The sequence below is a fragment of the Dermacentor silvarum genome, chromosome 3, assembly GCF_013339745.2.
Source record: "Dermacentor silvarum isolate Dsil-2018 chromosome 3, BIME_Dsil_1.4, whole genome shotgun sequence".
Taxonomy (NCBI): domain Eukaryota; kingdom Metazoa; phylum Arthropoda; class Arachnida; order Ixodida; family Ixodidae; genus Dermacentor; species Dermacentor silvarum.
Genome location: NC_051156.1, coordinates 72413584 through 72425657, shown reverse-complemented (window position 1 = coordinate 72425657; position 12074 = coordinate 72413584). Strand labels below are relative to the sequence as shown.

Genomic DNA, 12074 nt, shown 5'->3' with positions numbered 1-12074 from the left:
GAGTTCTTGACACACGACGCTGCAAAGTGCGCATGCTAGCTACGTGTTCCACGTGCGCACATCGTACCAGACTGGCGAAACCGAACCGAAACAAACATGTCTTGCAATCGTGACGGTTTGGTCTTGTTGGTATGGTATTCTTGAAAAAAAAGTATGTTTAGCGCAAGTCATAATGAAGACAGGATATTGTTTGTCTTGTGGATATATTGTCTTGTTTATCCTGTCTTGTTTATGTACTTGCACTAAACAAATTTCTTTTTCCTATCTTGATGAGATTTCACTTTAAATGCTCCTAATAAACTAAGAATTGGCATGATCGCTACTATGTTATGTGCGCACAACGCCTGTGGTGAGTTCAAACATGTTTTATGCGTGTGCGCTGAGCCCTCACGCGTTAAAGTCTGCGTTAAACTTATGTAGTAGCTCGTTAATGTTGCGAGGTGTACTTGGACCTTGCTGTAGTGGTGATAACACTTCGCTCGAAGCAAAGGTGCTCTTATCTTCCACAGGTACAGAGGGTTTGACCAAAAGCTTTAGTCACCTGTAAACAAGGTATGCAGGGGTCATTTCACATACAGTCCTTGCTATCTGTGGACTTTTGGTAAATGTATGGCTAGGCAAACATCTTAAACATTCAATAAAAAAGTATATCGCTTTTTCATAACAGCTCATACCACATAGTGAAAAAAAGAGGATTACCATATAATTTCAATTTTTGTTTCCTAGCAGGCGCCGTGGTTGTGGTACCGCAATCAATGCCATACGTTCTCCCGCCTTCTATGGGCGTGCGTTCTACGGCCGTGGGAACCGCTGCAATGCCCATGGGCATGGGATCCATGGGCATAGGATCCATGGGCATGAACACAATGGGACAGCAATTGGGTGGTGTCATGATACCCACCGGTGGCAATGTCGCCCAAAACCCTCCTCCAGGTAGGCGTAGTGATAGCTCGCCGCTTCGCGTACAAAAAGTGGTATCAACACTCCGTAGCTAACAAACACCAGTTAACAAAGAACTAATAAATTCTGTAACCTTTGTTGCCATAGGCAAAAAACAAAAACAAAAAAAAACAGACAATGTATCAGTATGTCACGCATTTTTTTTTTTTTGGGGGGGGGGGGAAGCGAACATTGATTTGGATCATCGAGGTCATTGATCTTGAGGTCGAGTGGGTGGTGTCCTCAGTTGAAAACGGCAATTGCAGCACTGCTAAAGGGATAGAAATCGGCTTGAATCTCGTGAATGAATTTGTATAGGTAAAGAGTGATGTGTTGTGGTCGTTATTTCAAAGGATTCTTTCCACATATTGAATTCGTGTCTTATTACCTGTTGCTCTAAATGGCTGCTTCTAGCGAGAGCAGCCGTTTCTGAAGTGCCGTCTTTTCAGACGTTTTCATATTTACTTTCGAACGATCTTATACGTTGATTTTAATAGCGTAACTAAGAAAGTAAACTTAGTGAAATGTAGCCTAATGATATACAGCCTAATGGAAATGTTCTAAACGTTCTAATTGACACGATAGCTCCCTTGAGATATACAGGGTGCTTCAATTAACTGGGGCCAAACTAAAAAAAGAAGCATATGCTACGTAGCTGGACAGAACCAAGGTAATGTTGCTTGCCGTCGCTTGTAAATACTCAGATTATTTTTTTCATTCTGCCTAATTAGATAATTAGTCTTAGTTATTTAAATAATTTCTCGACAATTATATTTAGGTGAAAAGTGTCACTGAGAAAATTGTAGAGCAACATGAGAAGCTCCCGTTACTGCTTTATGTTTCTCAATACGTGCTATATAAAAGTGTTTTTCCGAGCGTGAAAGTTATCCGCGAATACAGGTAAAGTTCCTCGAGCGGCCTGTCGCACCGGAATTTCTGTATTCCAGTCCATGGGGAGGCTGGAATACAGAAATGAGTGCGTCATACATTGACACAGCCTTGAGTTCTCTGCATCAGCAACTTCGTTCAGCGTGTTTTTTAGAACAGGAGTAAGCGTATGGTGGATTAAGTAGCAATTTTTAGATGTTAGTGTAATTTTAGCCAATAACGTATTGTGCCGGTATCGGATCAGTTTACTGTTGAATCACACCATGGATCAGGGGACGAACAGCCTTTGCCTATTGCTTCTGGAACTTCTTGCTTGCGACGTACCACAGGAGTACTCCTCGCCGGCAAGCGCGTAGCGTGCAGTCTGAAGATTGCATTGTGCTTAGTTGCTGTTATGTGCTTAAAACAACCGGTGTACAGCAACGGCCTAACGCAGGACAAGTGAATATAGCTGAACAATAGTTGCCTGAGTGTTTTCATATCATGCCGCCGAGACGTAATGCTCTAAAGAACGAGGCACGACCAAGTGCCTTAAGTTCCTTGAAAACCTTTATATATGCGACTTAGCGAGCAGCGCGTTCATGAAAAGTCGACAGACTCGTGCAAGAGGGCACTGAATTGCTCTTACTCTTCATTTTGCCTAAACTTTCCCACCCCTTCTAGAGAAATTATTGCCTCTTTGTGTTTTACTGACTAGCAGCGTGACTAGCAGCGTGAAGCAGCAGTGATTAACTCACTGATGGAAGGACTGGTAGACTCGCAGACTTACTCAGTTACAGACTGACTGACTCATTGCCGAAGGCTGTACTGTTCAGGCTTACTCTTCTCAATACATCCTCGCTTTTCAATGTTAATGCAACTGTTACTCCCACTGAATTTCTCGCAGAGGTGTCATGGCTGTATTTGGCCCGATTCTTCCCACGTGGGACGATATGACTGGGTGATTGTAGCGAGCGTACAATACACACTGTGGAACTGTAACAATGGCTGCAGTAAGAGAATTGAATTAAACGCCTAAAGATATTAGTCCTTCAAGTCCACAGTTGAAAGGCGGATTCAGGTTGTTCCAGCTCAGTCAACATAATACAAAGCATTCTTGAACTTAATAGTGCTCACTTTGCAAACGGTGCCAATTATTTTCAGTTTTCATTTATCTCGATTACCGCATACATTGTGCCTAACTTATTGACTTCGGCCTTTTTGATTGTTTCATTACGTGCATAAAGCCGGCCGATTAGAACAGCAGTCACCAACATTTAAATCTATGCGAAGAACCTCTGTGGTGCCTCCTTTTTCTGCTGCCCTATTGTCCAATCTTGCAGTGGTCCTGACCGACGGCAGCGGACAAAACAAAGTGGTGGGCAGCGCAAACCCGCTTACCGGTGTGATTGCAGTCGACGCGGACAAACTTAAAGAGGGCCTTGGAGCAGCTACAGCTGAGGATCCACCAGCGCCACCACCAGCTGAATAGGAGCCTGCTGAGCGAAGTACCCAATCTGCCTGATTACCCTTCTTCTGCGACTTCGACTGCAGTGGCGCCAAGGAGTCCAACCATATTACCGATAGCATATGCTACAATATAAATACCGGCCGATTTATCTGTCTACTTGGATGTCTACGACCACTTGTAGAAAGCAAAAGAACTTAATAAAATATTTTATTTCAGGACAAAAAATTGTCTTTATGCGAAATTTCGTGAGCAGGTCTTGTCATGCATCCAAGTGTCCACAACCACGATGACTGCCCGTAAAGCAGTAGCAATGTTGAAGGAGAGAAACGCCTTTTTAAAAATTACAGATGGTGCGGTGAATGGAAGGCGGGAAATATGACGGCATCCATTCATACGCTGACGGCTTATTTGCGATTGTTGACTGAGCTCCGCCCTACGAAATACGTGTGGACGCACACCTGTGTGGAGATGTGAAAATTGGATGTGGAGTAGTATAGGTGTGTGAGGAAGCACAAAGCAAAGAATTTCCATATTGCTAAACCTTTCCGACAGTTAGCCAACTAGCGACATGAGAAATTGCCGGGAATTTTGGATGCCTGTGTGATTTCTATGTGACGGCACCGCGACAGGGGATGTAGTGCATGCGTTCAATGCTATGTAGAAGGTGCGTTACGAGAGTGCCTTTCACATACAGTGTGACGTGGGTTAGCGGGTGTTTTATCGGACGAAGACTGCTGGCGTCAGAAGCGCTTTTGATAACGCTCAAAGTGGTGCCATTCAGTTCTCATCACCCGCCTCATCATCAGCCAAGTGAGCATCAAACGTAACGGTCTATTAATAACTTTTAAAGTTCACATGCTTGCGCAGATGACGTTCAGTGCTATTAGCAGCGGAATTTAAAAAAATTCGAAGAAAGATATACGCACAGCTACCACGCTTCAATGTTTGGCGTTTTGTAGAAGAATGACTAGCTATATATATAATCTGAGCAAGGAGCGTGAATGTTGTCACTGTTAGAGTGAGTGTAGGAGGCAGGTGTTAGCAAAAGAGCTACAACACTGCGAAGTCGATGGAAACCAATGAAAAATATCGCGAGAAATGTCGACCTAAAGAGTACGTTGTCAAGTGGTTCGACTGTACTATCCTGCCCTTTCCTGAAAAATAGTCGGCACTATGGCATTGATAGAACTGAAGGTAAAATTAATTATTTGCGGCCTGAATGTTTTGGCGACAAGTTGGCATAATGAGTTCTGACATCTTGTTCGAGATAGCGCCAACCCTCACGTAACGTATTCGTGACAGCACATCACGTAACCACGTTACGTGATGTGCTGTCAAACATCGGAGAAGGAGGCGGCTTTGAGAAATGCGAAACGTTCCAGGATGTTTGCTGCACAGTCGAAAAGGGAAGGTGAAAATCTTTCCACCGGTAAAATTTAGATTTTATGAGCCCTGTGTGAATTTTGAGCAGTACAAACAGATGATCGATGCGTGCCCATTTCTGTAAAAAGAAGAAAAACCAACGTTAACCAGCTGCACACCTTTCAAAATTGCTCTTTGTTTTGCAGTTAACCTAACTTATCTGGTCAATAAAATTTATTCACATTTATTGTATATTACATTCTGTCGTATAAGAAACAATGTCATTACGCGACGCATACTTGTAAATCCCATAGAAAATCTTTTGACATCACTCATTCGTCACGATTACAACCACATATGCTCATCGGATCAATGTTTTCGGTATGCTAAAATGTGCTCAGAGCAAATAAAACGGCAACTTCCACTCGAATACATGAATAACTGAAAGAATTTGCAGGCTTGGTTATATTGAGGCATAAATTGCGCATGGAAACATTTTATGCGAAGATAAGGTGCCTGGCGCATATTCAGAAAATCATGTTGCAGTGAATTTTGGCTCTTGGGAGGTTTGTGTTTAAATGTTGGGAGGTTTGTGTTGTTGCGTTTCGCCTGTATAAACAGGTATACCTCTAAAGAAATATTTGTAGCGAAAGTTGCCGAGAGCACATTTCGATATGAATCGAAAATTGCTGCTATAGGCTGGCTCCAAACAGCATCACACTGCGGCATTCGCTTAAAGTTCAGCGATCTGTGGCTCTTAGGCTCACTGTGACATTTTGCGATGGCTGTCACCGGTCGGGATGTTCGCGAGCGCAGAGCACGACGATAAAAGACGCTGTTTCAGTGCCGGGATTTTCGCCTTATTCTTTCTTGCCCCATTCCTCTCAGTTGTTCTAAGTAAGGAATAGACTGGGGCGCGCTTACGTCTTAAAATAAATCGGCATTACGGGGCGTCGATGCGTAGAACAGAGACGTCACCGGAGCAAACATGGTGGTTAGTTCGTTTCACCACGTCGGAGCCAATGGGAGCTACAATGGGAGTGCATTTCACCGCAGTGGGAGCCAGTGGAAGCCAAATGGAGCCAATTTTCTCATTATCTTTAGCGCTGATTTGTTATTGTGGAAAGAGACATATACGTCACGACAACTTTCTGCGGCAGCACAGCCAAAGCTAAGCACACGTGCTCGCACGTGCGGAGCTTCTGCTCTTGTGTTGCTACGCCAAGCAGTTGCGACGTTTAGCTGGCTGTTTACAGGACGAGGAAAAGCAGACACGGACAGTAGAAATATAACTCGGAAGAGCAAGTAACGGAAATGCTTTTCCCAAGCAAGGTTTTTTTATTTGTTATGAAATACATCGCGAAGAAAACACGAAAAGTATAATTCCTGCGGTTTGTTTTACGCTGCGTAGCTTCCATTTGCTTGCATTCGCGGACTACATGCAGATACGCAGCAAAGAAAACGTGCGCTTCAGCATCATAGCTCTGGCTACGCTGTCACAGAAAGTTGTCGCCGGGTATAGGCTGTTTTTTTTTTCAGCAATCCGCGCTTTTATTGTTGGCAATGTCGGCCCCCTTGGTGGGGGTGCAAAATATTTTCATTTCTGTCTTATTACTCGCAAGGGCCTATAAATGTTAATGCTATCACCAATTGATTGTACTTAGCTCAAAAGGCGTTGCACCGAACGAAATAATATCAATGCATCAGGACGGGAGAATCTTTCTGAGAGACCAGTAGGAGGAATGAACGGGGCCAATCCTCGCTTTTCGATGTCCTGCTTCGTCGATGCTTGCAGCGCTCTCACATTCCGATCAACGGAGTGGGTGTTGCTATGTTCGTAATAGCCGTCATTCTGGCTTGCAAAAAAGACATCCGCCTCTCTTGACAATGGCCATTAAACGACAACTGCGATTCAGATGGTGGCTATATGATACAACACCTGTTTGGATAACATACAATTTCTGTAACGCGCAACTGAACAAGCAGCCTTGCTGACATCACCGGCTTTTGAGGCCATTTAATGATGTGTGAGATCACTTGAATATAAGATGTGATCACCGCTATTTGGTACTAGAATCCGTACATATTTTGGTACGCGTTCTGACGCAAAGACAGGACTGGTAAAATTTTCGGTCTTATCATTAGTTATTCGAATCGTTGGGGCGTTTTAGGCTTCATCCTGATAATATTGGGAGCACAGCTACTTACTAAGTCATCAAATAAAAAACAATAAAAGTTTTTGTGAGTGCGCTTTTATTAAAACATATTCCACATTTATTATCCTTGAACGTAGAACAACCGATTGGCAAGAATGGAAGCTTGTACTAGTTCGCTCGACATGAGGAATGGTAAAGCAACGTGAAATATATGAATAAAAGCAAGACGTAAGGCATATGCAGCACCCGTGTGTGTCGTTCAGCTTCCTATCGTGCCTGTCTTTCACGTTGCTTTACCCTTTACCTTCTGAAGTTCCAATGTATACGTTAGTCGGGGCAGCATTTTTCTTTTTTTTTTCTTCTATGTTCACTTTATTACAAGAAATGAAATCACTGGCACTACTCACATAACCATCTAAGTTTTATATATATATGGTAGCACGCATATATACATTATATGGGCTATCACATTTGTAAAGCATTTGTTTCTATACTCAAACCTATGCTACGCAAGCTCAGCCTTTATCATGCTCTGCCTGGAGTACAATAACGTTCTTCCTTTTCAGAGCTATGCAACGCTGAGGAATTAACTGAATAGAATTGCCTTCTGCGGTTTTACGTGCCAAAACCACGATTTGAGTATGAGGCACGCCGTAGTGAGGGACACCGGATTAATTTTGACCACCTGGGGATCGTTAAGGTACCCCCAATGCACAGGAGACGGGCGTTTGTGCACATCGCCCCCATCGAAATGCGGCTGCCGCGGCCGGGATTCGATCCCGCGACCTCGTGTTTAGCAGCGCAACACCATAGACCCTAAGACACCACGGCGGGTGCTGAGGAATACCTTGTAGTTAGTTTCAGGTGCCTTTTACCGAACGTCAGGTGCAAAAACATTTGCGTAGTTCTACACTAAGTTGGTTCTGATAGCCCCGGCTCACATGGCGATGCCAGTCTCTTGAATTTCACATGCGAGCAACGGTTGAAGTAACGCGAAGAACAAATGCTCCAGACGTGAAACAGTAGCGAAAAATTCAAGAAAGGAAAAGTCAATGAAGGCAGAGAGGAGACAGGAAGACGGGGGTCACTCTAGCGCCTTTCATTCTGCCTGCTGTTTCTTTTCACAGGTTTTTTTCTTCTTTTTTTCTGATTGTTTTCGCTGCAACATTATGTCTTATAGCAAACAACAACTCGCTTAAGAAGTTATGTTTAAATGCTCCAGACTTCAGGTTTTGGGTATGAAGAGAGCAGGAGGCACCCTCAACACACGGAACCGGTTCCTGCCGCTTCCACAAAAATCATAGGCACTCATAATGACGTATCAGGTGAGAAACTTCTATCCGATCCCCTAAAGTAGCTCCTTAGATTTCAGATTTCGGAAGCTGATCATACCAACCAATACTCTGATATCCTAGATTGAACATTACTTCCCTTGGAACTTTAATTCCCTTGGTCTATTGCTCTTACCGCCCACCAATTATCTATTATACGCTCATGACCTTAAAAACTCGGTTTTTACGTTTTACTCTGAACATTTAGTCTGAATACCCACTAATTACTCTAGCTTTCTTTTCTCCACTGTCTTCTTCCGCTCTATCAACGATGCACTAATAATTTTCTGCTCCATCGCTCGTTCCGCGGTACTTTGTTCTTCTCAAGCTTCTTTGGCAGCCTCCAAGTTCAGCGCACGAAAGTATGCCTGTTGAAAGAACCGATTGTGTAGTTTGATTGTAAGAATGTTGGTGGTATACCGTTCATTATTTGAGAGCACCCAGAAAATACCGTCCAACTCATATTTATTATTCCGGGACTCGAGCTTGATTCGCGCCAACCAATTCCCTTAGAGATATGTGCAAATCTAAAAGAATTTTGAGTGTAATTTTGATTCTTCGCTTTTAACTGTCTGTGTACATTACGAAGTGTCTTCTTGCATTCCATGTAGACCTCTAATATATAACTGCTTTGGTCCATATAATGTGATGAAATAACTGTTCCATGAGGCGAATCGCGGCACAATGGTAAGAGGAACGAACAAGGAAAGCTCTAAGAGGAACCATCGCGTCCCTCTATTTGACACACGCAGCTGCGCGAGACAACGTAGCCATAAAATAAAATATTGCAATATGCCTCAGAGCGCGTCGTCTTCCTTTTTCGAACACTACTTTCAGTCCTCTCGCTGGTTGCGCACCTGCATTTCCCGTACCTGGTACGAACGAAAACCTGCGCTTAACAGGAGGTGATAAAGTTGGCAAGTTCAGCACAGCGTGTAGTGTCTGCCACATGTTGTGTTTCGCGCGGGACATTTTCGCCTTACGTAAAAGCATTTGTGCGTAAAATTTCGGGTAAGCGTGACTGGGACCATTTACGAAAATACAAATTTCAGTATTCCTTTGGGCACAAATATACTCGTACTTTATTGGCGTACTGCAACGTGAAAAATACCATGCTATAGACGGAAACAACGGACGCAACTTGACTATCAACTAAATGGCTGCTTCGGAATCGCATTAATAAATACTACTGGAGCATACATGTGTCAAAAACGGTGGGCGAGGGGAAAAGGCAACAAAACATCACCTATCTTCATTCAGATAATTGAACTCACAACCATGCAACGCGCATAGAGGGGCTCGCGATGCACGACTGATCCGACCTATGCATAAAAATGCTGCATGAATCTCCCGTGCGACTTGCCTTGATTCCTGCAAGGCAGTATGGTAGCCGAAAACTTCGGCGTGCAGCCAAATTCTTTACATTGTGGATATAGTTTAGAAGATGGCTGCGTGACAACCTCTAAATTGTATACAGAGCTCTAAAAGCCAAATACATATTTCACTACAGGTACCGGGAGCGTGAACTTTAACTTTAGCTTTGAACCTTGCTGTAAAAAGATGATGAAGCGGGCAAGCTGCAAGTGGCCATTTGTAAGCAGCGCGAAAAAAGAGGACGACGACTAAGGAAAAACAGGGCTAATATGATAACTCCTTAAATCGCTAATTGTTGTTTCGAAATTATTCTAATACCACCAAAAATTTTGTGCTGTTTATATACAATTACAACGATTTCATTTCTGTCTGTGCCCTGTAAATCTCTTTCCAAATTATCATAAACGCTATACTTCACCCTGATTTACTTTTTCGTCTAGTTTTTTTCCATCTCCCTCTTCCCTTTAACCTTTAACCGCCGGCTTCTTGGTCAATCCCCCGCAGTGGTTAAGCGCCGCGGATGAGGATCAAGCAAGCACGCAAGCTCAGCTCTTGTCCTATCTAGGTATGTTCCCTCTTAGTCGTCTTTGCCTGCATAGGCGCTGTCTACATTAAGCCTTACTGATTAAACATCTTAAACATATTCATGCTTGCATCCACACATTTGTTAAAGCAGATAAAAGTTAGGAAGTCACTAATGTACCCAAAGGTTTTCACAATAGCATTCAAGGCGGATTTAAGTTAGTGGTCTACAACGTTCAAATAAATGTCGCTAAGAACCTGCACTGCAAAGTAGTAAAAAATAAATTCTGGTGTTTCACTGCCGCCTCCCCTCTTTCTTTTTGCCGGTCTATGCATTTATTTGTACACGTTCAATGAAATCCTTCGGCTGGGAGGCAGTGCTGCGTAGAGCACTGCACGGGCCGATTTTTTCAGCTTTTACGTTGGGCTGCCCGCCCGGGCCCGATCAAAACATTTATGGCGAGACCCGGGCCCGGCCCGGTCCCGGAAATAATCTACGTTACCCGCCCGGCCCGGCCCGCCACCCCTTTACCTTAGGCCCGAGCCCGGCCCGAGCCCGGCTCGAAACCGGCCCGAACCCGGCCCAGGCCGAAAAATATATGTTTTTCAGAGTTGAGACGCCCGAGAATAACTCGCTGCACGTTACATGCACACCACCAGAAAGTCCGAGCCCGGCGCGGGCCCGTGCCAAAAAACCCTAGCCCGAGCCGGGCCCGGGTCAAAAAGCACACGGCGTGCCCGAGCCCGGCCCGAGCCCGAGAAAAAACTGCTCTACCCGGCCCGGCCTTTCGGGTAAGCCCGAGCCCGTGCAGTGCTCTAGTGCTGCGTCTTTCTCTTTGCTGCCCTGTTACTTTTCGCGCAACTTCCGCCAGATTGCAATACCAAAACATTCTACTCGAGTATGTTTAGTGCCCCATTAAACCTTCTCTTTACATTTTGGAACTATTATGCAACATTGGAATAGACAAAATTGGCCTCGAAGCTCACCTGTCTTGAAATGTTACGCACCACTTGAACCTCCGTTGAGAGTAACGACAAATATTCACATTCATACTTGTACCAGAGTCCTTCCATGTTTTTTTTTTTTTTTCTGGTCACGAAACTGCCGCCTCAGTTTCATGTAGAGCCAGCGCCCGCCGCTAGAGGCGCAACCGTGCATGAGAGGGCATGCCAACACCGCTACTGCTGTGGTTGTGTGTGGGGCAGCCTCGGTATTCTAGCTTTCTCAACATCCGCAACCGTCGCTTTACTTTCATGTAACAATTTTTAACATTCCACATACTTAACTAACTGCCTGAGCGCATCTTCTGCCATGAAATGAGCGCCAGGGACGAAAAAAAAAAAAAGCGCTCATAACATGGACCTTGAGGCGGTCTCAGTCCAAAAAAAAAAAAAAAAGATGCTAGGATTTTAAGAGCCAGAACCGCGACACGATTATGAGGCACGCCGTAGTGGGGGACTCAGTATTAATTTTGACCACCTGGGATCGTTTAAAATTCCCCTAAATTTAAATAAACGAGTGTTTTGCATTTCGTACCCGTCGAAATGCGTCTGCTGTGCACTGCCGAGCGGTCTCGGTCCAGATTTCTTCTTCATCGCCGTTCGCCTCAACACGTCGGTAGGCTCCGCTTTTTAATATTTGCCTGAAATTAAACACCGCGCATTCGTAACAAAGCGCCAGTGGTCCCACCTATCACCAGATGCAAACATATGGGCTGTTGCACCCCTGCAATTAAGCGCCGACTCTCTGTTGCGCATAGCGCCAGATTGTTCGCTGAGCACAGCTGTTCACTTTCTGTTAAACTGTGGGCAGTATCTTATCAGGAGATCAAAAGAGTGAAATTGTTATTGCAAAGGGCTGCTTCCGTAGAATACTTAATGACAAAGAAAAGGAAATGAGCAGCTCCGTGCGCTTCCGATTTCTGTGCACAGCGATGCCATTTCTCAATGAGATTTATGTAAGATAAATGCAGGACAAACTTCCCTACTAAATGTCCTTGTGCGCCTTTTAGCAACGAATTAAGGCGAACGTTAAATGTTAGGTCCTGCACA

General features: G+C 44.3%; 1 protein-coding gene across 1 annotated transcript; it reads left to right on the top strand.

Annotated features, from left to right (window-relative positions):
* Nucleotides 1–737: 737 nt before the first annotated feature.
* LOC125944497 (uncharacterized) lies at nt 738–3371 on the top strand. The gene is made up of 2 exons (XM_049665000.1): nt 738–933; nt 3150–3371. The coding sequence occupies exons 1-2, from the start codon at nt 756–758 to the stop codon at nt 3296–3298; spliced, it is 327 nt and encodes a 108-aa protein (XP_049520957.1). The 5' UTR covers nt 738–755; the 3' UTR covers nt 3299–3371.
* The last annotated feature ends 8703 nt before the right edge of the window (nt 3372–12074 follow it).